Source organism: Molossus molossus, unplaced genomic scaffold, assembly GCF_014108415.1.
Source record: "Molossus molossus isolate mMolMol1 unplaced genomic scaffold, mMolMol1.p scaffold_m16_p_1, whole genome shotgun sequence".
Lineage (NCBI taxonomy): Eukaryota > Metazoa > Chordata > Mammalia > Chiroptera > Molossidae > Molossus > Molossus molossus.
The window spans coordinates 510,613-533,555 of NW_023425344.1; the positions used below are offsets into that span (position 1 = coordinate 510,613).

At 63.5% G+C, this 22,943-nt stretch overlaps 1 protein-coding gene across 4 annotated transcripts; it reads right to left on the reverse strand.

The window, feature by feature from the left end:
• Nucleotides 1–929: 929 nt before the first annotated feature.
• CTBP1 (C-terminal binding protein 1) lies at nt 930–21,409 on the reverse strand. 4 transcript variants are annotated; one of them, XM_036265917.1, is made up of 10 exons: nt 21,318–21,409; nt 14,698–14,888; nt 13,030–13,184; nt 6,595–6,739; nt 4,994–5,200; nt 4,236–4,450; nt 3,492–3,622; nt 2,740–2,867; nt 2,100–2,217; nt 930–1,810 (listed from the first exon to the last, which is right to left on the reverse strand). In XM_036265917.1, the coding sequence occupies exons 2-10, from the start codon at nt 14,702–14,704 to the stop codon at nt 1,627–1,629; spliced, it is 1,290 nt and encodes a 429-aa protein (XP_036121810.1). In that variant the 5' UTR covers nt 14,705–14,888; nt 21,318–21,409; the 3' UTR covers nt 930–1,626. The 4 variants fall into 4 exon arrangements, with proteins under 4 accessions (XP_036121810.1, XP_036121797.1, XP_036121803.1 ...); XM_036265904.1 differs by having other exon boundaries at nt 930–1,813; XM_036265910.1 differs by having other exon boundaries at nt 930–1,813; nt 14,698–14,884; nt 21,318–21,394.
• Between the last annotated feature and the right edge of the window lie 1,534 nt (nt 21,410–22,943).

A 22,943-nucleotide genomic window follows, 5' to 3' on the forward strand; every position in this document is an offset into this window, starting at 1 on the left:
GTCCATCTATGATTTAAATTTTTATTTTGTTCCTCTTTTGGTTGCTTCAGACGTACCAATTTATCTTAATCAGCCTTTAATCTTTCCTAACACTTGTCCCTGTCCCTTTTCTCTAAGTCTCACTGTCACTGAGCGCTCCTGGAGGACACCGGTGAGGCAGAGGGTGGAGGACTTGCCGGAACGGGGTGAAGACACGCAGTCACCAGCTACAGTCTGAGGAGTGCTGGGAACCACCAGAAATGGACCCACCTGCAGCACGAGCTCCAGGGACAGACAGACGCAGAGCAGAGGGTCTGAAAGCAGCCCCAGGAAGGGGGAGGGACGAGGGACATGACCAGGCCTGAGGCAGACAGGTGACAGAAGGCATGTGTGTGGTGGGGATAAACGGCTCCCCTGGAACTCTGGGCCCAGCCAACACCTGATTGTGTGTGGGCGAAACCAAGACGTTTCCTCTGTAAAGTTCCCACAAATAGGTATTTGAGGGCTGCTTCCCCAGCAGAACACACTGGGAAGACCACTCAGGAATGTGCACCAGGAGGCGTAGATGGAAAGGAGCAGTCAGAGAACCTAGGAGGTGACCCCAGGTGCGATGAGCAGTGCCTGGGGCTGGGAGGGAAATGCCAGGCTGGGGAGGGCACAGGCCGGGCCCGTCTAGCTGGTGGATGAGGGAGCACAGCCTGAGTCAAGGCCACACGGGCGCACAGGGGCAGAGGGCAGGAATGGGGCGGGTGCAGGGCACTCGTGGGAGCTCGGTGGCACCCTGAGGCTGGGGTACCAGGCGGGTGCTCAGACTGCTCCACCTCTGCCAGTTCCCTCCACAGCAGCCCCACAGCCAGGCCTGCCTGCTCCAGCCCCCGAGGCCCCAAGACCAGGACTAAGACCCACGTGTCCCGAGAGACAAAGCCACCGAAACAGGCTGGGCATGCCGGCTCCTTCTGGGATTTTTATTTCTTTAAAATAATTCATACAAATGGTTACAGTCACAAACATGATTTTAACCAAAATATTGCTAGCCTACCACATCAGCAGGACGGCACCTGGGCAGGCCGGACGCTGCGCCTCGCTCCCAGGACAGCGCGACAGCCAGAGCGCGCTGTGCAAGCCCCCGGCCGCTTCACGGTGCCGTCTTCGTTTGGAACAAGGGGTTCATGCCAAAATTAGGAAAAACAGCCTTTGTTTTGTTTTTCTAAATTATTCTAAAAATAAGACAAGCAGGTAGAAAAAACAATGCACTGTGTGGCGTAGAAAGAAAAACGGGAAGGATTCATAGTCCTGAGAAGTTTGCCAACTGCCTTGCTGGGCACGTCCCCGAGGAGGGAGACGGGCTGAAGGACTGGTGCCGACAGCTAAGCAAACAGATCCTTTGTGGTGTCTACGGGCTGCACACGGACAAGGACATTCATGATAGAATTCACTACTAACTTCTTTTGCTTAACGAGGACGCAAAGAACACGGGGCAGCGCGGCCCTCAGGACGGGACTAGTCAACGTGGGAGGCCGGCGCCACCTTCCGCCACCTGGCGCCTGGACAGCCCAGAGGTCTGCTGCCATCCAAGGGCACCTCCTCCGCCCGTGCCTGTCCGAGGCCGTGGCCCACCGGCGCTGAGGCCGCAGAGCTCCGTCCACGCTACAACTGGTCGCTCGAATGGTCTCTATCCGCCTCAGGCTTGACGGTTTGGCCAGGAGAAGGGGCATGGGGCGGGTGGGACACTGGGGGCAGGCCGTGGGACAGGGACATGGCGCTGGGGACAATGCCTTCAACTGCAGCAGGGATGCCGCTGGGAGCCACACCCACCACGCCCGGGGGGTACCTGCTGGGAAAGGAGGGGTGACTCCATGAGATCAGGGACAGGGCAGAGAGCTGCCCCTGAGGCTGCCTGCTGGGAGGACCCCACCCTGATCTGACCCCCACACCTCCTGGGACCCTGCTCCCAGCACGCCTCCCCCCCCCCCCCCGTGGTCTTGTTTCCACCTGAGTTGTGTCCACTGGGCCCACATAAGCTCACACATCCAGGCCCAAGAGCCCCTGGATGGGTCACTGCACTGCCCAGAGTCCCACGGAGCCCCCCAGGTCCACCTGGCCCACCCCCACCCGCTCACCTATAGGCGGCCCCGTTGAGCTCAGGGTGCACGACGGCAGGGTCCATGCTGGCCCAGTGGGTGGCAGCTGTCAGGTGGTCCTTGTTGACGCAGTTCTTCAGGCTGTCAGGGATCCGGCCTGGGCAGTGCAGGGGACAAGGAAGGGCGGCGTCCGTGTTCAGCTGCCACTGAGGGGACCCCAGGAGTGTGGCGGCTCGGGTTGCCGTGCAGGGGCCCCGCCATGCCTCCCTTCCTCTGGCTCCCCTCAGCTTGGGGCCTGTCTGGCAGTCACCCTCGGTGCCCTCAGCTTGCCTGTGCCCCAGCCCATCCACCAGGCCTGGGATCTTGGACTGAGGCTGATGGGGCCCAGCCCAAGTTCACAAGTGTAGTCTGACTTTAAAAGGCCGGCAAGTGACACAAGCTGACACCCCAGTGAGGGGCAGTGGCGAAGGTCACGAATGAGACGCGTGAGAAGGGCCTGGCTGCGTGTGCGCAACCAGAGGGGAGACCGGGCTACCTCCTGTGCCTCGGCCAAGACGTCACCCAGGGCAGGTCCCTCTTGCTTCCTGCCCAGGGCCAGCCCAGATGCACTTGGCTGAGTGAAGAGGTAGCCCGCTGGTGGGCGCTCACCTCTGGAAGAGCCCGAGGGACCCCAGCCCACCTGTGATGGCTCTCCGGATCTCCCGGGCTGCCTCTTCACGCATCTCGATGGACGCCTGCTCGCTATACCAGGCCGCGTGGGGGGTGCAGATCAGGTTGGGGGCATCCTTCAGGGGGCCCTGGCTGAAGCTAGGGCAGAAACCGCAGTCAGTGCCCCAGCCTGGGCGCCCACCCCTCCGTCAGACCCAGTGGGTGCCCATGGGTCACAGCTGCCCAGGACTGACAGCAGTGGCCCTGCGGGAGCACTGGTCCTGGGAGTTCCTGGCTGACCCAGGCCTTGCTGCACCACGTCTCCTGGGCGGAGGACCCCCAGGGCTGGCTCCTGCCCCAGACTGGTTTCTAGGCTGTGGGCCTCTGGACATCGCCACAGGGGGACCAGCTACCTAGCACACCTGAGCAACTCCTCAACGTGGTGCCCTGGGCGTCAGCAGGGAGCACGAAGACCTGAGCCCCTCCCCCCGCAGATTCAGGGCCCTGAGCTGTCCTGGCCCACATGCTGGCTGCCTGCCTGCTGAGAGTTGGCCAGGACCTGGGGGCAGGTCCTCCTGGGGCAGGACTGCAGGCTGGACACAGGGCCCAGTGCACCTGTCCTGCGGCAGCTGGCTGCTGCAGGCAGTGACCTGGATTTACACGTGGGCACAGGGGCCTCACTTCTGGGTGCTGATGCCAGCTGGTGAGGGGGCGGCCAGGGCAAGTGAGGGCCTGACCAGGGAGAGGTCATCTTGGGACCACCCAAGGGCTGCCAGGCGTCACCTAAAGGGCTCTGACTCGTGCACGTCCAGGGCTGCACCGCGGATCCGCCCCTCCTTCAGGGCCTGGGCCAGCGCCTTCTCGTCCACCAGGCCGCCCCGGGCTGTGTTCACCAGGAAGGCCCCTTGTCGCATCTGGAAGACACCAGACAACCGGAGAGTGAGTCAGCAAGAGGCCTCCTCACTGCCTGCCGCTGGGAGGAGGGCACGGGGACATCGTACTGGGCGTCTCCCAGTCCGGCCGCCCAGGCTTTCAGACTCTGCCAGTGAAGGCCTGGGGGCTGCACCTCAAGATCCTGGCTCCCCCAGGCTGGCCGGGGGCTCGGGCCTGTGTGGCCCCCACTCTACCACTGTGGGACGTGGCCCCAGTTCCAGCTCCTGCCGGGCGCAAAGCAACTGGGGAAGCACTGGGGTGAGCGTGTGGGCTGCAAGCCCCGTGCCAGCTGCCCGGGTGCAGCTGTGATGCAGACCTCGGTCCTCGGGCGGCCCCAGGACCCTTGGTCCCATGTCAACCTCATTTGCGGGAACTTGGCACCGAAAGCTAAGCGGCCGCCTCTGCCACGGGCCACAGCCTGCTGGGAGCTGCTGGCAGGGATGGCCAAGGCCCAGGGCAGCCTGTGGCCGGTTCTGAGCAGGACCAGGCAGCTCGGCCAGAGGAGGAGAGCTGCCCGGCCAGGCAGGAGCAGCCAGCGGGGCCCCCTGCGGCTCACCACGTGTGCTGTGCTGGCCAGAGCGGCCCCCGGCTCACCTGCTTGACGGTGAAGTCGTTGATGAGGTGGTGGTTGTGCTCGTTGAGGCCGCAGTGCAGGGTCACGCAGTCGCTGTGGAACAGCAGGTCCTGCAGGGTGCTCACCCGCTGTAGCCCCAGCGCCCGCTCCGTGCCGTCCGGCAGATAGGGGTCGTAGAAGAGCACGTTGAAGCCGAAGGCCTTGGCCCTCAGCGCCACTGCCTGCCCCACGCGGCCTGGGGGGAGACCAACGTCACCTCGGCCAGGGCCCTCCCGGCCTCAGCACCCACACACTCAGCGTGGGAGTAACCCTCTGGCCCACCACCCGGCCAAGCAGGGGCAGGGCTTCAGAGAAGGGTGGGGACTAGAGGCAGCCCACAGGGAATCAGATGGGTGCTTGGTGGGCATGGGGGCAGTGCCCGATGGGGCTCAGGGCTAGGCCTCTCCCTGGGTGTGCTGGCCCCAGGACAGCCACCTGCTGTGTGAGCGTGTGGGTGAGAGAATGGCCTGCATGGAGGGCACGCACACTCCTCGACCCACGGCAGCTGCTGGTGACACGCCCTGGCAGGTAGAAAGTAGCCAAGGGACCCCAGGGCCATTGGCCTTCACCTGAAGGCCACATCTGCTCAGCCACCCCACAGGTGGGGGAGGGCAGTAGGTGAGCGGGCAGTCCTGTAGGTGCCTGGTGTTCCTGGGCATACGGAGACCAGCACAGCCTCTGTGGCAGAGTCCCCGCCGTCCCACACTGTCCCTGGTGGGGGACCTCACAGCTCACACACCCAGTCCGATGATGCCCAAGGTCTCCCCACGGATCCTGGCGGCCCCGGAAGCCACCTCCCGGATCTGCTCCACACTCTGGACCCGCGTGCCTTCCCGCAGCGCCTGGTGCAGCCAGGTGGTCCTGCGGTACAGGTTGAGGATGTGGCACATGGTAGAGTCAGCGGTCTCCTCCACAGACGCCGCCGGCACATTGCAGACAGCGATGCCTGGGGACACAAGACATCCCGGGTGGGCACCGCGCCCGTCCTGGTGCCGCTGTGAAGGCAGAGGACAGTCCCCAGGCCACCCGGAAGGCTGCTAGACAAACGCGGGCATATGCTCCACGCCATGTGGAGAGGCTCCCACGGCCCACTGGGTGGACAGGACGAGGCCACACCTAAGGCGTCTGCCCCTCAACCTTCCAGAAGGCAGCACAATCAGGGCGGAACCCAGAGGCAGCCCCCACCACCCACATGTGCAGGTCAGCCGGGCCAACAGAGGCCTTGCCTTAAAGGGAGTGGCCCAACCTCCCACCAGCCACGGCTGCCCCCCCAGCCCTGCCCTGGCACCGCAGAGGCCACGCAGCAATACAGGGACCTAGGAAGTGAGCGGGCTCACGCTTCTCCACGCCGAGCCTCCGTCCCCACTTCTCTCCGTGTGGCCCTTGCACACACTGGTCAGTACCCACCATGAGCTGACGCCGCCCCTGGGCCCGTGCCCAGGTGAACCCGGTCCCCCATCCCATTCTCCTCTCCCTTGAGCCCTGGCGCCTCTCACCCTCCTCCCCGACAGCCTGCACGGCTGCATGCCTTGTCTCCTGCTGCTGTCTGTCTCCGCGACAAGGAAGAGGCACCTGGTGGCCAGGGTGGGGCCTGGCACACAGACAGCTGCACAAGGACCCAGGAAAGGCAGTACCCCAACTCCCTGTGAGATGCAGGAGGGGACGCAGAAGACGGAACAGGAACCGAACTGCCACCTGCCTGAGAGGGCACTGCAGGTCCCGGGGACTTCGCACCCCACCTGCCAGGCCCTGAGGGGAGACAGCACGACACAGCCCAGACTGAGACCCAACACGGAGCTGACTGCCCAGGGACAAGGCCTCCCGGCTCGGAACGCATCCAGGCCACAGCCCCGCACTGCAGGCACCTCCTGGGACACGGCCTATTGACCATCAGCAGTGGGCACGGCGGGCATGGCCTGGCCTCACTGGGCTGAGACCACACAAAAGTGAGGGAAAGGACAAAACAGAGCATCAGGAAATGGGAGGCCCGGCGCAGCACAGTATGGGGTGTTGAGGCTCTCCAGCATGTCATCTGTGCACACACATGTAGCCATGTGCAAGTGCATGTCCTGACTCAATACACATTGCCTTTCCACTGTCCCCGGGACAGGGCACATGTGACACCTGATGACACCGCCCCTCTGCCCCAGGAAGCGAGGGAGCCGACAAGCACCAGCTGCCAGCCAGACAGGTCAGGTGCCGAAGGCCGAGGAAAGCCCGACCACGCACCAGGGACGGCAGCCTCCGCGCAGCAGTGTGCTCAGTGTGCTCATTGCCAAGTACAACTGGCGAACAACACAGACATACAGGGGGCACTGTGCAGAGAAGGGGTCATCCTACCTAAGTCCCCTGCTGACTTGATGTCGATATTGTCAAAGCCGCTGCCAATCCGGACAATTATCCGAAGGGCTTTGAACTTCTCCAGGTCCTCCCGGGTCAGCGTGATGGTGTGATACATGAGCGCGCCGACAGCCTCGTTCAGCACCTGCAGGGAGGACAGAGGCCGTGAGTGCTGGCCCGGTGGTCCGGCCTCCAGCGCACCGGCAGGCAGTGGTCCCGTGGACACCTTCCCAAGTCCAGCCCTAGCTGTGGCAGCCAAGGCCGAAACTTCCTGTGCGCTGCAGACTTTCTGGGATCAGAAGCCACCTGGCCCGACCCAGTGACAGCTCAGGAAACCCGGGGTCCCTGCCCTCACACCAGCCCGGGAGGGAATGGCTCCACAAAATGCTTCGTGGGCACCAGATGCTAAGCAGACAGACGATGCTGATGTTGGGAGAGCCGGGAACCCCAGGCCCACCTGCGCACGGAGCCTAAGGACCGTGACAAATGGCCAGCAGAACACAAGCGACTGCACGGCCATGCGGTGCTGTGCCTGGACGGCGGCCGAAACACACTGCATGCCCGACAATGAACGGATTCCAACACGGGACCTGTTTCGCCCCACCAGCAGAGGGAGCCACACGTGCCGGTGCTGACCCTAGACGTGCAGCAGGCACGATCCAACCGGAACTCACTTCTGCCGGGGTCGGGAGCACGGCCAGGCCCGCCCCTGCCCACTCCACCCCAGGGAGGCTCCAGCAAGCTCTCCACGTGCGCACAAACCAGCGAGGGGGCCTGCCAGGTGTCAGGACGCTATCTGCACCCCTCTGCAGCGTGGCTGCAGGGCTCTAGGCGAGCGGGGCAGTGCGGTCAGCACGGGCCGGACACCTGCCTGGGCGGTGTCTGTGTGAAGCCCCTGGGGGCAAGTCAGCCCCAGTGTCTCCCAAGAGTTCAGATGACAGAGGAACATGCTACTGCTATTGCAAAATTGCCGTACAGCCCTGGCCGGTTTGGCTCAGCGGTTGGAGCGTCGGCCTGCGGTACAGAGAGACCCGGGTTCGGTTCCCGCTAAGGGCATGTACCTCGGTTGCAGTTTGTCCCCGGCCCTGGTTGGTCGTGCGGGTGGCAGCCACTCGATGTGTCCCTTCACATCGATGTTTCTCTCTCTCTCTCTTCCTCTCTCTCCCTCCCGCTCTATCTGAACAAAAAATGTCCTCGGGTGAGGATTAAAAAAAAAAAAGAAAAAAATTGCCGTACAGAACAGAAACCTGCCCCCAGGCAGGCCGCGCATGGCTGCCCTCTGCAGACAGAACCGCAAGGTGTGTGTGTGTGGGTGGGGGGCTGGCGCCCTAGCCTCCAGGGGGCAGCTCCATGGGGACTCCATGTTGGTCAAGGGCATCAGGCCCACACCCCACGGATGGGCTCTAGGGAGGACACGTTCTGGCAACAGGCATATGACCCATAATGTCCCATCCCCGGGATCAAAGGCAGAGGCGAGGACCTGGGACCAGCCCTCTAGGAAGGGCTAGAGGTGTGGTGTGATCCAGGCTGCATCACTGCTCTTCCCTAAAGGACTTAGCAGCGGGTCTTGTGATCAAGGCCACGTGAATCACTAGAACACTGGAGGCAATCACCTGTGGCTGCTGGCTGCCCCTTCTCCTCCAGACTAGCTCCCTGTGCTCAGCTGGGCTCCTGGGCGGCCAGCCATGGGCCTTGCGACCCTGGGTGCCCAAGCCAGGAAAGCCAAGGCCCATATGCAGAGTCCGCCAGGCACCTAGGCGCCACGCGTGAGCTGAGGGAGAGACTTCTGCTACGCCCGAAGAGCCAGGATTTGGGCCATCAGGGGAACAAGTAGAGTGGGTTTCCGTAGGTGGGACCCTGGGCTACCTGCCCGCCGCCTCCTTCCACAGTAACAGCCTCCGCTGTAGCTGGACATACAGCCCCCTTTGCGACAGCCTGGAGGGTTCGGCCTCGGGGACCGTTCTGACAGGGCCAGGCCAAGATGGCGGCGTGGCCGGCAGAGGGCCTGAGCCCTGGTCCTGGAGGTGCCAGGCTGGACTGGCCTTCTGAGAGGAAGGGAGCAGCTCCTGGAGGAAGGGCAGCGCTGAGTGGGGGTGTGGCTGACAACTGGGTCCCTGGCCCCCAGCGGGGGCGGGTGTCAGGCACACAGACCTCTGGTGCCCCAACTGGACCAGGAGTGTGTGGGAGCCGGACAGAAAGTGGGCGTGGAGGGATGGGGAGGACTCGGCCAGTGGGGCCCCAGGAAGACCCCTCGGGACTCCCTTTGTTGTGTGGGCTGGTGAGGGGGGACCCGTGGCAGGTGAGGTGGGCCTTGGCAGCGAGACGATGTGGGCAGGTTTGCGGGCATCCACCGTGGGCAGGCAGAGCCCTGCACTAGAGACGGAGCCTGAGGAGCCGCCCTGGCCTTGGAGACGGGTCGTGGAGGGGACGGCACCCGAGGTGAGGCCTGGCACTGCCTGGGTGGGACACACCTGGTTGCTTCTCATTTCGAGGTGCCCCTGGCAGAGATAAGTGTGTGAGGCTCGGCTGCAGACGGGCTAGACCCATAGGCCCTAAACACAGGCTTGTGTGCAGGTGGCATCTTGCTTTGATCCTGAGCATTTAACCACGGCAGTGTCATCTCCAGCCTCCCACTCGGTATCTGCGCTCCAACCCAGCAACAGTGGTCCAGGGGGTCCGCAGGTGCCCACTGCTGTTGGGGCGCTCAGCTACTTCCAGGTGTGCTTCTGTCCTTGATATCTGTCCTCAGAGACGTGGTGGGGCAGGCGGGTGTCCTGCAGCCGGAACCTGTACTTCTGAGTGGGACCTGCCGCGTGTTTCTTGGGGAATGTTTTCATGTCCTAATCCTTTTTCTACTGAGCATATTTTCAATCACCTGGTACCAGGAGAAGAACTCAAAGGGAGGGTTGGGACACTCTTCAAAGCCACTCCCCTCTGCCCACATCCCGAGCAGGGAGGCCGGGGAAAGCCCACTGCAGGGTCAGCTCTGTGGGAAGACCTGTGGCCCGGGCCACCGTGGCCACCCCACCGAGCCTCCAGGCCCATGTCCCTTGCCGGCTCCCGTACCGCTGGTGTATGCAGTGGCTGCAACAACCCTGGGCTTCACGTCAGCCTCCCAGGGAGCAAGTCTGCAGGGAGCCCAGGGCCAAACCTGTCCCTTAGGCTGGGGACCAGAAGACATCTGGGCAGATGTCCACTCCTGTCACCCTGCCCTGCAGCTGTGACCAGGCAGTGACTGGGGGCCACAGGGGTCCTGCGTGGAGAATGCCAAGCACGGCCCTCGTGCCTCCAGCGGCAGCAGGGCCTGGAGGGTGCTGGCTGAGCTCCACAGCAGAGGAAGCCAGGGTTTGGTGGGCGCCAGCCAGGCTGCCCGCCCCTCCTCCCAGAGGTGGGCGTCCTCCTCCCAGACACGGGGCCAGTCAAAGCTTTCGGGGGCGTCTTTCCAGATCACATGTGCAGCCTGGGCTCCTCTGAAACTGCCCAGATGGTTCCCATGTGCAGGCCAAGTGGACACTTCAGAGTCCAGAGCTGCTCAGCCACCATCGAAACTACTGTGTCCACCTCGCAAGTGCCCAGCTGCCTCAGGCCATGGCCCCTGGAGGCCCTGAAGCACAAGGCACCGAGTGCCCGGGGATGGGGCCAGCATCACCTGCTTCTCGCAGGCGTTTGCCCAAGGCCCCCAACTTCTGTGGGTTGTCGTCCCTGGACTGGTGCATGGTCTACTGTTGATGCCAGCCCCCCGCCGCTGCAGCTCCTGCAGATGCCCCGTGTCCACCTGCCTTGTGGCGTTTTCTTCTACACGTGATGTCTCACTGCCGTCTAATCAGTGACTTGTCCTCTCCCTGCCGTCTCCTGCAGAACTCACCCATTCTGTTCTGCCAGGGGAGTAAGCACAGCCCTGCGGACGGCCTCTAGTAACCTCCTGGAAGTGTGCTTCACTGTAGTACAGTGGTAACTTCAGTCTCTTCTCCTATAACACTTAGATGGCAACATCCAACCAGATGTGAGGAGGCAAGTCCCCGCTCGACAGGCACACAGGACAGGCCACCGTTTCCTCCACGCCAAAGGCTGCTGACGGTGGTCCAGCAGCCTGTCAGCTTCACGGCCCCCAGGGTGCTGTGCTATCTCCTGCCCTTCCCAGCATGAGCTCCATCTGTGCTCCAGGTGGCTCAGGTCCCAGCTATCAGGAGGGAGGGACTGCACGAGCCACTTACTTCCCTCTCCCTGGCTGACAGTCACTCAGCCACCCCGGCAGCAGACTCGGGAAAGAAGAGCTCACACGGGACTGTGTCCACTGGAGGGGAGACGCTGGAGCGCCCGGGGCTGCAGGCCTCTCTTCCTCCCATCCGTCTTTCTTCCGGACTCTCGTCTTCCGTCTCCCACTGAAATTCAATTCTCGCTCACTTCTCACTGCCGAGCTCTTTGGGCTGGTCCATCTCACTGGGCGGAGCTCTCCACACAGGCAGGAGGCAGTGGGGACCTAGGAGCCACAGTGGTCCCAACACACAGGCCTCACCTGTGCGTCCTGAGGGTACCGCCAGGGGTGGAGATGGGGTGGGGCCAGCTGCTGAGGGCCTGGCCCTGCCCCTGCCCCGCCCCCGCCAGCTGTTCACCTGATCCCGGGTTTTGGACTAGCTGAGGGGGGGAAGGGGCGCTGGTGAGTTTTAGAGGAAACCATCTGTTTCGTCTCAGTATTCAAATTTATTGGCAAAACTTGTTTTAATACTGTTTATATGAGTTTTTAAAACTTCTGTCTATGTGTCTTTTATCCCATATACTGTTTCTTTAGAAATTTTTTTTAGTCTGAAATAGTTTAAGATTCACAAGAAGTTGCCAAAACTGTGGAGGACTCCTGTGTCCCCTCGCCAGCTCCCTCAGGGACAGACTCGCACAGGACAGGGCACTGTGCCCCTCGGGACTGCCCTCCGCGTGTGCACCCAGTTCTGCGTGGTTTTACCACCTGTCCTTGAGTAGCCACCACAGGACATGGGACGGGCTCCAGCACCAGACACCGCCTGTCAGCACCTGTCATGCAGGTCCCCACCCCAGCCCCAGCGACGCCGTCTCCATCACCACCATCTTGTCAGGAGTGGCCAGCATCACACCCACACAACCCTGACACCAGCACCAGCACCTCAGCCCTTGCGCCGTCCAGCAGGTCAACAGAGCGATCGACAGCTCGTCCCCTTTACTGTGCCCAGCGTGGAGGAATTGACGTCTGCTCCTTCTGGGTCCAGGCCCGGGGCGTGAAGGTGCTGGGGCCCTTCTAACCTTCCCCACAGGCCGTGCTGTGGACCTTCCGACCTTCCCCGCAGGCTGTGCTGCGGCTGTGAGCCGCTTTCTCTGGGATGAACACCAAGCGTGACCACTCGGCATGTGGCCGGCATGTGGCCGGCATGTGCCCAGCCTTACCGGCAGCCACAGTTCTCCCAGGGCCTAGTGGCGAGGCTCTGCCCTCACCTCCTGCCACCGTCTCCACCAGCTTTGGGACCTTCAGCCGCCGTCTCAGACACTGCCCTGGCCAGCACTCCAGCTCTGGGATTCCACTGGAGGCGTGTGGACCCCACACCACAGCCCGCGCCCCCGTGTCCTCTGTCCTGCCCCTGAATTTCCACTGTCAGCTCTGCTCTTTTTCAGGTCTCATTCTCAAACGTTTACCCAAATGTGCTGTCCCTTTCCACCATTTCAGTTCCTTGTCGAACTCCAGGCTTCTGCTCTCCCTCTGGCTGCAGCTGTCCCCTTGGCCCTGAGGTTTCCGCTCAGCTCACGTGTCCTCCGCTGCCGGCGGACAGACACGGCCCCAGCAATGACGAACACCATGAGGCCGAGGCCAACGCTGACGGCAGCCCCCTCCTCAGAGGACGGTTTGCTGGGGCAGGTGGTGTGAGGTCACCCAAAACGCACGTTCAAAGCTCAGTGCAGACCGCGTGAGGTGCGCTGGGTTCCAGTCCGTCCTTTCTACAAGGGCTCACCCAGACCTCAGCCAGGCCACCCAAAGCTACCTGGGCCCTCAGCTGCCTCTTCCAGAAGCGCAGACACCAGGCCACACTGGCGGGCCTGCCCTCCTGCAGACTCTGGCCTCTGCGTACTCCGTGGCTCTCCAATGCTGTTGGTTTTTTAAACTGTGTCCAGCCTCCTCCCCTGTCTCAGTGGAAAGGTGGCTCTGAAGGACTTAGTCGGCCACGACTACAAACAGAAAACCAGGTTAACATACTTCCCATCATGGGGACCCTGTGACCCTGAGCAGACACCGCCCACCTGCTGGGACCGCCACCTGCTGGGGACCAGGAGGACACCACATCCACGACCCAGGCTCCACTGTCTGGGAAAAAGCTGGTTAAAACGAAGCAGCACCCAGTGCTGACCACGGCCCCGCTCCTTCCTCCACGTCCCATCTGTCCGCCCACCCTTGCTGGGCACCCGGTGGGCCATTACCTTCTCGTGGATCTCCTGCGTGGACTGCGCATCACAGAAGGCCACCGTGGCCACGTCCTTCAGGATGGGCATCTCCACCGTGCAGTCCCGGCCATCCAGCAGTGCCACCAGGGGCCGGGGGTGCAGGGGCCCGTTCATGATCGGAGGTCGGACGCCTGCAACGACAGACGTGGCCACTCAGCCTCCGCTCAGCAGCCCCAGGGAACCGCTGCCCGACTGCCCCACCGGCCACACCGCTGACCTGGGGCCAGGCACGCTCATGTCCAGTTACCTGGACCCTCATCAAACGTTGTAAAAAACCAGTGGAAAAATGGACACAACACAGTGTTTGAGACAGCCCACTGACACCGAGTGGACACAGACCAAGGGTGTCGGGCATCCCCCAACAGGGCACAGGGCACAGACAGCTGAGGCTGCCCCGAAACCCCGACTGGGACATCTCCCAGGGCACCGCTTCCCTGCTGGATTTGAAGGGCAGGACGGCATAGAGGCAGAAAGGGTGGACATGTGGAATACAGTGGGAACCCCAAAACCAGCTCCTTCCAAATGTGAGGCTGAAATAGACACGGTCTTGGAGGTGCCACCCCCGTTGGTGTGCCCCCGCCCCCCCGCCTTCTACTCCATGGCCCTGCAAACATTTGCTCTGGGGCTCAGCACACAAGGCACAGAATGAGAAGCCAGAAGTGGGGTGACCATGCCAGCCCCCCACTGCCCACACTGCCCATCATGGTGACTCCTCCCACGGGCGTGCTGCCCACTCACTGCCTCTTCCAACAGCAGGAATGCGGAGATGCCGAGACTGCAGGCCAGCAGCCCTCGGTGGGGTCTGCAAGGCTAGACCAGTCTCCAGGCTGCGCCCCCACCCACGCAGCAGAGCTGGGCAGCTCGCCATGCCTGCGCCTTGGCCTCACTTGGAGAGCAGCCACTGCTCACCTCAAAGTGTCACCCGTTTGGTGTATATTAGGCCCATTGCTGTTTTTCAGTGAATTGCTAAGCACCTACTTTCCTTTCCAGCAAATAACACCGATCGACACAGCCCACGTGGACAAGAGCAGGGCCTGGGCACAGCAGGCGGCAGAGCAGCCCACAGCTGACGCCGTGGGGCAAGGACACTGGGTGCCAGGCAGCCTGGCTGGGACCTGAGGGGCACCTCTGCTTAAGACCAGCGCACCTGACTCAGGAGAGGCAGAGGGAACTGCCAGCGCAGGGCTGCAGCTCCGCCTGGGGCTGTTGGCCGATGGCCCTGCCCTGGGCGCAGGCGGCAGAGCCACGCGGCTAGTGCAGGAACAGGTCTTAGCAGCAAGATCCTACCCTGGCGCGGGGTTCACAGAACGACCAGAACAGATGCGATGCCGCCTGCCTGCGGGCTGGGCGCTGGCAGGGACGAGGTCTCCATCTGGCCCCAGGACCCAGGGTCACGGCCGCACGGGCCTGACCGCACACCTGCCCCCCGGGACGCCTCAGGACAGAAACCACGCCTGCAGCACACGCGCGACCGGGCCTCGTTCCAGGACGCAGGCGGCCTCCCGCAGCCTGGCCAGCCTAGCGCCGCACACGCCGGGCAGGCCCGCCGCGGGCTGCAGAGCTCACGGCGCTCCGGGCGCAGCGCCCTCTGGCGGTGGCGCAGGGACGGGTTCGAACTGCTTGCGCTGCAGCACCCCTACCAACCTGACATTGCCTAAAATGGGCTCGGCTTCCACGACCATGAATTCGACTTTCAACGCGCTTTATCTTCAGAATCCCAGGCAGAACCGCGTCCTGTCACTGGATCCTCCTCCCACGGCTTTACTGTCTCGAACCAAAGCTCTTAGCTCCTGATGCACAGCAACACTGAAGCCTGCGCCGGAGTCAGAGTCTGACTAAAATCAAACACAAGAGACACATTAAAACGCCGTCGGGGTGACAGGACCCAGACTCCGGAACTCCATGCCAAGGCTCTCCCCTCATCCTGGACCCCGTGCCCGTGGGGCGGGGATCTGCCTGGAGCCGGGGGCCTACCCTGGCATGGGAGTGACTGAGGGGACTGGCCAGGACAAAGACAGCAAGACGGACCCTAAAGGTCCAGCCCCAAGGTCCTCCCCACATGCCTGGGGACCCACACGGGCTCCACACACAGACACCCTGTGTCCATGAACCAGGAGGTGGCACTGGGAGGAGCCTGCAGCCAGTTCTGGGAGCTTGCAGCAGGTTCCATAGCTTCCCGGGCCTCTGACTCCTAGCAAAGCCACCGCAGAGGGGCCTCAGGTGCAGACCCGAAAGGGACCTGTGTCCTGCGTCCCACACATGAGCCCAATTGGGGGCTTCCGCAGGTCAGCACACACATGCTGTCCTCCTCGGGGAGCACCAGGGCCTGGCACTGGATTCAGGCAGGGTTCTCCCGTGCTGTGCAGCTCTTCCCCAGGGCCAGACGACAGGGGACAGTGGCCAGGGCCTGACGGCATGCAGGGCAAATGTGCACAGGTCACACACCTGTCGGGGACTGAGCCGAGGAGGTGTCGGGGGCTGGGGATGAACACAGAGGCAATCCTGACAAGGGCCGGAACGCCTGCAATGTGATGTCAGCAGCCAGCGCCTGGGGCGGCCAGCTCAGCACAGGCTCCACAGGAGGGAGACCAGGGAGCCTGACCCCGCTGCAGCCAGGGACGGCCGTGGACACGCACAGCCTCACCCTCCCAGAACCTCGCTGTGGCCCTCCTGAAAGCCATGGCAGCTGAGCAGGCCCCAGGAGTCTGACGTGCTGCTGGACTGTCCACTTACTTCCCCAGGCCTCCGCGTCTGGCAGCGTCTCTCTTCCACTCCCTGTGGGGTCACGCACCCACACTGAACCCTCATCACCAGCTCCCAGGGGACAGAGTGCATGGCTCCCCACCAGAGAATGGGGCTCACGAGCCTTTTCCCCATGGGGGCTTCACACTGGGCCCCTGGCAGAGGGTGCTAGGCCACGTGGTAGGAGGAAGGGGTCCTAGAGACTGGACCCCACTGGGGGGCCTTGGGTCTACAGCAAGCTCCTCCCACATGGCCACCCTCACTGAGGCCCCTGCCCAGCTGACCCCCCACCTGGATCCTTGCTCCTGGCGGCAGCCTGCTGCTGGCCAGCTCCTCCTGGCTGAACCTCCCTCATTTGCAGGCAGCAGGACCCTTCCCTCCCAGCCCCTTTCCAGACCCAGCCACTAGCCACTGGTTCTTCACGGGGTGGGCGGGCAGGGCCTGGCTTTCCCAGCTGGCCATGCCCGGTCCAGGTGAGACGTACCTGTTACTTGCAACGCCCACTCTGGGGTGTGTGCACTGAGGTCAAGAGGCACGCACAGTGGCTCCAATGTGAAAGATTCACACCAGAGGGGCCCCGCTCTGAGCTCTCATGACACAGACCCACGGCCACCTGGCTCTCAGCTGTGACGTGTGGGAACTGAAGGCTGTGGGGTTGCCCACGGCAGACCTACCCATAGCCTTCTGCAGAGCACTGTGAGCCACAGTGCAGCAGCTGGCCCCACAAACCAGAGAGAGAACCTCCAGGGGCCCTCAGGGACTGTCCTAGGCCCCCGACTGTCGGGCAGCAGGTGGCAATGGGCCAGGCCCGGGGCAGTCAGAGGCCAGCTTCACTCTCCACCCTAATCTGCACAAGAGGAGCATGGCGAGCGTGACAGGGGCCAGGGGCCTGGGGCAGCAGGTCCCCCCAGGACACCAGCCTCCAGTCAAGTAATGGCCAAGGCAGCTGAACCAGCTCCCAGGGCTCGGCTGGCCCAGCTTCCTCCAGGGCGTCCTGAGCATCCCCGAAGCGAGCACGGAGGGCAGGGTGCCAGCCTGTAGGGGGTTCCCTCCCCAGGTGAGGCTGGCACAGGCAGGATGGACTTCCACAGACCCCCAAAGACCTGCAACCCATGACGGATGACGCACTAATTCCCTCCCCTCTTCTCGCTCCCGGGACTCCCAGAGTTGCCACAAGCTTATGGCAAACAGGCAGCGGCCGTCCCGGCCGTGAGCTGAGCCGTCACCCTGGCTGTCACAAGGAGCAGTGACCTGCACATCTGCTACACGTGCCCAGGACGGGTCCCTGTCCTCCCAGGGGCCGAGGGCTCAGCCTCACCCTTGATGAGTTAGCACTTCACACAGGTCCTGAGTGTCCTCGGAGCTCCAGGAAGTGGGCCAGGCCCTTGGGTGCTCGGGTGTCACGCCCTGTGGTTGCCCATGCCCACCACTAATCTTTCTGTGAAAACAATTTCCAGAGGAAGCTCTGCTGTGCCAACAGCTGGCCGAGGCTTCCAGACCCAGGAGTGGCTTCGAGGCCAGCGTATCCCCCTTGTTAAGGGAACGTGACTGTACAGGACCGGCCCCGGCCCTCTTGGTGACCCTGGTCAGGAGTCCATATTGGGGAGTGGGTGGCCAGTGCCCTGGACACAGTGACGCAGTGCCCTCAGCAACGGGCCAGCAGGGGTCATCTCATGTTGCCTTCAGCTGCCCGAGGCTCTCAGGTGTGAGGCCCTGCCCTGTCCACTCTCCTGCCAACTCGCAGCAAAGCTCAGCTCCTGCCCTCACCTCCACCTCTCACTGCACAGGCTGGGGGTGGGGAACCGGCAGAGTCCCTTTACTTGCCCTGGGCTGCACCTGAGGGAGGGAGACTACACTTGCCCAGGCTGCACCTGCCAGGAACTTCTGCCCCTGCACTTCTCAGTACTTGAACTCCCAGGCTCCCTTCTCCTCCTCTCAGCCTCACCTCCTTCCAGCCTGCCCCAGGCCTGTGTTCGCCTCTGGTCGACCATCTGTGCCGATTAGGGCTGGAGACCCAGGAGGTCAGAGCGTCAGCCTGGCCAGGACAGAGGCGTTTCTGTGCACCCACCTCTGCACCTGGTCAGTGTCCCGCACACAGGGTTCTGCACTCAGCAAGCATGTCGAGAGTGAATTCTGACAACCGCCCTGACACGCACCTGCTTACCCGTCACGTGACCAGCTCTCCAGTGTCCAGCGCCACACAGCTGTCTGCTCGGCTGTCCTGCCTGCAGGCCACGGCCTCCACCGTGCAGGAGGGGCCTGAGGGCGCAGCTGGCACACTCTGGGGTCACACACCAACCACAGCAGGTCCCTGCACCCTCGCAGCTCTGATGAGCAGCCCACACTCAGCTCACCCAGAGCTCAGCCCAAAAACATCCTGCTTCTTTTCCAGCCTCCACGCGGGCCCTCTGCTTGGGCCCCACACTCAGATCCTGAAGTTGAGAACTTCATGCTCAAGAAAAGAACACTGGGGTGGCGACTGCCCCCTCCCCCACAGATATATTATAGCTGCTGGGGGAGACCCCATGTGGGGCCCACAGGACTCTCAAGTCAGATGCAGAGAGACCGTGCGGTTAACGGCCAACCAACTGAAGTCACAGCCTCTGCCACGGATGGCACCTGATGAGTCACTTTGGATACTGAGCCCGCCTACAGCAGGCCACAGTCCACACCTTTGGGCTGCAGTGCTGCCCCTGGCCCCCCACCAGCCGAACCTGCTAGGATTAATTCCAACCACCCTAGGTTCTGGTCCCACCCTGGCACCATCGGCAACCACCTCCCTGGGATAAAAGGGGCAGAAACAACAGCACTAAGAGCCTCCTTTGTTGCCACCCTGATGACAGGCCCCCAAGTCTCTGGCTCTATAGGAAGATGGGTGTTTCCTCTCAGGAGACGGAGGGCCTTGATGGGCAGCCCCTCCAGGGCCCCAGACTCCAGGCCTGTGCACAGCCCACACATGGCTGGTCCAAGGCTAAGCTTCTGGAGAAGAGCCCTGACGTGGGTGTGAGGTCCTGTCCTGGGGGGGAAGGGAAGTGTGATGTGGGTCACCCAGGACTTTGAGCCAGGGGTCCCCACAGAGTGAGGGCCAGGACATGGCCCGGCATGAGTCCTCCTTTATGCCACCAGTACAGGGACACTCTGGGTCTCCTACAAGAGTTGTCACGGGACAAAAGCCTCATTATGCCACGCCTCTGACCTCAGGGAGAACCAGGACCTACCCAGAAGGGAGGCCTGGCAACAGCACAGGCCTAGTGCATCACAGCCAACAAGCAGAGCCAGAGGTGCTCAGACAGGAAACCCCAAGGGCAGGTGACACTGTCAGCAGAGACATCCCATCAAGGGCACAACGCTCTGGTCACAGTCAGCTGGCCCAAAGGAAGCCCCACCAAGTATCACCCGCCAACGGGCTGGTGGTGAGCCGGGGCCAGACCTACCTCTGAATCCCAAGTGCCCTTCTCCTGCAGAGAAGGGCTCATCTGTGCCTGGGGTTGCTGGGGGAAACATTCAAGGACCCTTACTACATAACAGGATCTCTGGGATGCCAGCACACAGGGCGGATGAGCTGCAGTGCCCCTCATGGGCCCACATGCCCAGCTTTCTACTGAGTGGATTTCTATGCAAATGAAGTTGCTACTTTGAAGGGGAGATGGGTAAGGTGGTCCTGGAGAAGGGGAGAAGAGGAGCGCTGTCCAAGCCCTCAGCCCCCATGTGCAGCCTGACCCTGCAGCCATCCCGAGAAGTGGGAGCTGGGTGAGGGTTGGCTCAGTGCACCAGGAAGAAGCCATCCTGTTCACCTCTCCATGGTGGTGGCTCCCTTCCCCCCACGGGAAGGTGAGTCTGCTCTAACCCTAACCAATCTCAGAGGTCGTGGCTGTGAAGGGATCTGGCTCCTGGCCAGGTTCCGGCTGCTCCAGGAACTGCCCGCTTCAAGGCTGGTTCTCAGGCACCCTGGTTTCTCAGCGGGCAGGCAGAGGGCAGGGCTGGGCGCCCAGCCAAAGAAAGCTCCAGCCTCCAACCCGCTGGCTCAGGTGTGGTGGCAGCCCCTCCCTTCCAGGCCAGAGCGCGACTCTGCAGGCTCCAAGGGCGCGGGGGAGGGGCGGGGAAGAGGAAGCCGCAGACCCTCGAGGCCGGCCGGAGGACCGGCCCCTCCCTGCCGCACCCGAGGCGGCCCCTCCCAAGAGGAGGCCGCAGCCCACGCTGGCTGGGAGTTGACAAGGACGGCAAAATGTGCAAGATGGCCACCAACATTCGGGCAGGACAGGAACGCAGGCTAGCATCAGGCCAACTGCCATTCCAGGGCATCCCCAGCCCAGCCTGCCACCCCCACGGCCCGGACTCAGGTCCCCCCAGCGTGGCCTGGAGCACCCACAAAGGCCCTTGTTTCCGACCTCCTGCAAACACGAGGTGGGGAAAGGTGCCTGGTGACTGTTGAATTATTAAGGTGGAAACAGGGGCTCGGGGAAGGGACTGCAGCGCACAGTTTGCTAAGTTCTGGTGGCGCAGCGCGGGCGGCTGCAGGGCTGCGCTGGCGCCTGCCCCCACCTCCACCTGTGCACCCTCAGGGCTGCGCCCAGCGTCCCCCTGAAGGCCACCGAGGGAAGGGCCGTCCTCCCCACCCGCCGGGCGCTCTTTTATACATTTTTAGGAATGGACAAAACACCCCAGTGGCAATGCAGGGCCCGCTGAAACCAGCCGAATAAATGACGGCGCCAGAGGGCGCAGCGCCCCCTCGCGCCTGTTCCTCGGAGAAAACCCTGGCCGGAGGGCTGCAGCCCCGGCAGCCCAGCAGCCAGGCCACCTGGCCGAGCACTGCGGGCAGGGCCACGTCCACTGGGCCAAGGGGCAGTTCTTGTCCTGCCTTTCAAAGCAAGTTGTGTGCAGTTCACCTTGTCTCGTGCCACTCAGGCAGGTGGCACCCCCGGGCCGCTGAAGCCCCGGGGAGCCCTTACAACAGGAAGTGACGAGAAGCCGAGGCCTCGGCGCACTGACAAGGCCTTGGGCCCAGAGCAGACCCGGCTGGAGAACGAGGGCTGACACCCTGGCCAGGCGCGGGGCCTAGGGCCTGGGCCTGAGGTCCGGGGGCCCAGACACCCGGGATCTGAGGCCCGGGCGTGGACACCCGGGGTCTGTCGGGGAGGAGATGCTAGGGCTGGGGGCCTAGACACCCGCGGTCCGGGCGCCGTGCGTCTGAGAGCCAGAATCAGAGATGCGGGCAGGCCCGGGCCTGAGAGCCCCGGGGCCGGAACGCCAGGGCCGAGTGGGCCGGGGTCTGCGGGGTCGAGGACCGGCGCCCCTTTGTGTCACCTGCGCGGGTGGCGGGCGTGAGGGCGGCGCCGGCGCACGCGCACTCGCACGCAGCAGCCCGCGCACGCGCTCGGCGCTCCCCAAACCGGCCCTGCCCCAGGCCCCGCCCCCAGGCCGGCGGCGCGCGGACGCCGGCGCGCACGCGCACTTGCACACAAAGCGGCGGCCCCGCCCGCCGCCCCGCCCCCGCGGCCGGAAATGCGCGCGCGCGGCCTTACCGAGCGGCAGGCCCTTGTTGAGCAAGTGCGAGCTGCCCATTGAAAGGCGCGGGCGGCCGCGGGCCCCGATGAGTCCGGCGCGCTCCGCCGCGAGCCCGGCGCCTGGGGCGGCCTGGGCGCCGTCCGCTGCTCCGCCCGCTCGCCTGCGCCCGGGCGCCGCCGTGCCGAGCCGCGCCGCGCCGCGCCAGCAGCCGCTCCACCGGGCGGGCGGGGACAGGCGCGCGCGCGCGCGCGGGCGGGCGGGGCTTCCGGCCCAGCGGCCTCCTGTTTCCCGGCGCGGGCACCGCACAGCTCCATGCGGGCGGTTGCAGGCGGCGCCCGCCCGCCCCGCCCGGGACCAGCCCGCCCGCGCCGCACCGGCCTCCGCCGAGCCCGGCCCTCCAGGCTTCCTCCTCCGGCTGCGACAGGCACGCACCTGCCCCAAGCCCGGACCCCCGGCTGCACCTGCCCGGGACACGCAGTCACCGGCCGCACCTGCCCCAGACACGCAGCCGCGAGCCGCCACGGCCCGGCATCTGCACACCCGCCTGCCCTGCACACACTTGCTGGGCTGCGCCTGCCCTCGCCGCACAGCCTGGACAGAGGACCAGCTTCCCCAGGCCGCTGAGCAGGCGCTAGAAACCAGTAGCAGACCGAGAAGGCAGAGCAAGGTCTTCCTGGGCTTGGGCCTGGGTCCCTGGAGGTGGCCAGGTGTGGCTGCAACGGGCTCCACGGCCCAGGCTGGCCACGCTGCCAGCCCGAGAGAGGCCGGTGCTTAGTTCAAGGCTTGAAGGGGCCTGGCTCTGGAGGGAGCTAGCCTGGCCCCTAGGGGAGGTGATTCGGTGACCGGAGAACCAGGTCCAGCCCTGGGAGACCCGTAGGGCCCGAAGGGGCGAGCACTGAACTATTGGGGCAGTTCTGTGGAGCAGGTAGACCGTCCTGCAGTCATTTCTGTTGTCTGTTCGTTTTTGTAACTCAAAGCAGTAAGTATGGGAGGGGGGTTGTCTATTTGTAAAACAAATGCTTCTAAACCCTTACTTGGTGCTCACCTGTGAAAATGCCTCCAAATCAGCTTAATCCTAACATACGGGGAAATGAGGAAACAGGATATATGTGAGCATGTAGTAAACCTTAGAGAACTCTCCTGAACACAGATGCAAAAGGGGCCAGAAAGGAAAGATTAAAATCCCAGACCAAGGCACAAGTCTCAGCCACACTCACTTTCTCAGGCAGGGGGTTACTCACTAACACTGTGCAGGACCAGAGCTCCTGAGGTGGCCTGGACCAGCTCCTTCCCTCTTCCTGTCCTGCCTGGGCACCTCCAGTGCTGAGACCCAGGGTGCTCCTCGTTAGGGGCTTCTGTCACCTCAGGGCCGCCCAGAGCGGGGTCAGCCACATCATTTTGTCCCTGTGAGGGGCCCTAGAATCTAAAGCGGATTCTGTTATCTCCTGCTCACAGCCCTGTAAGGCTCTCCATCATGGTCAGAGAGCCCGGTGCTGTCCACCTCTCTCCCCGCAGCCTCCTGTTGACTCTTCAGCCACAGGACTCGTCTCCCCCGTCCGGTGTGAGGGTGTGCCAGGTGTGTCCTGGTGTGAATGCCTCACCTGATTCGACCAGTGTGGCTGAGGGCAGAACGTGAACAGGTG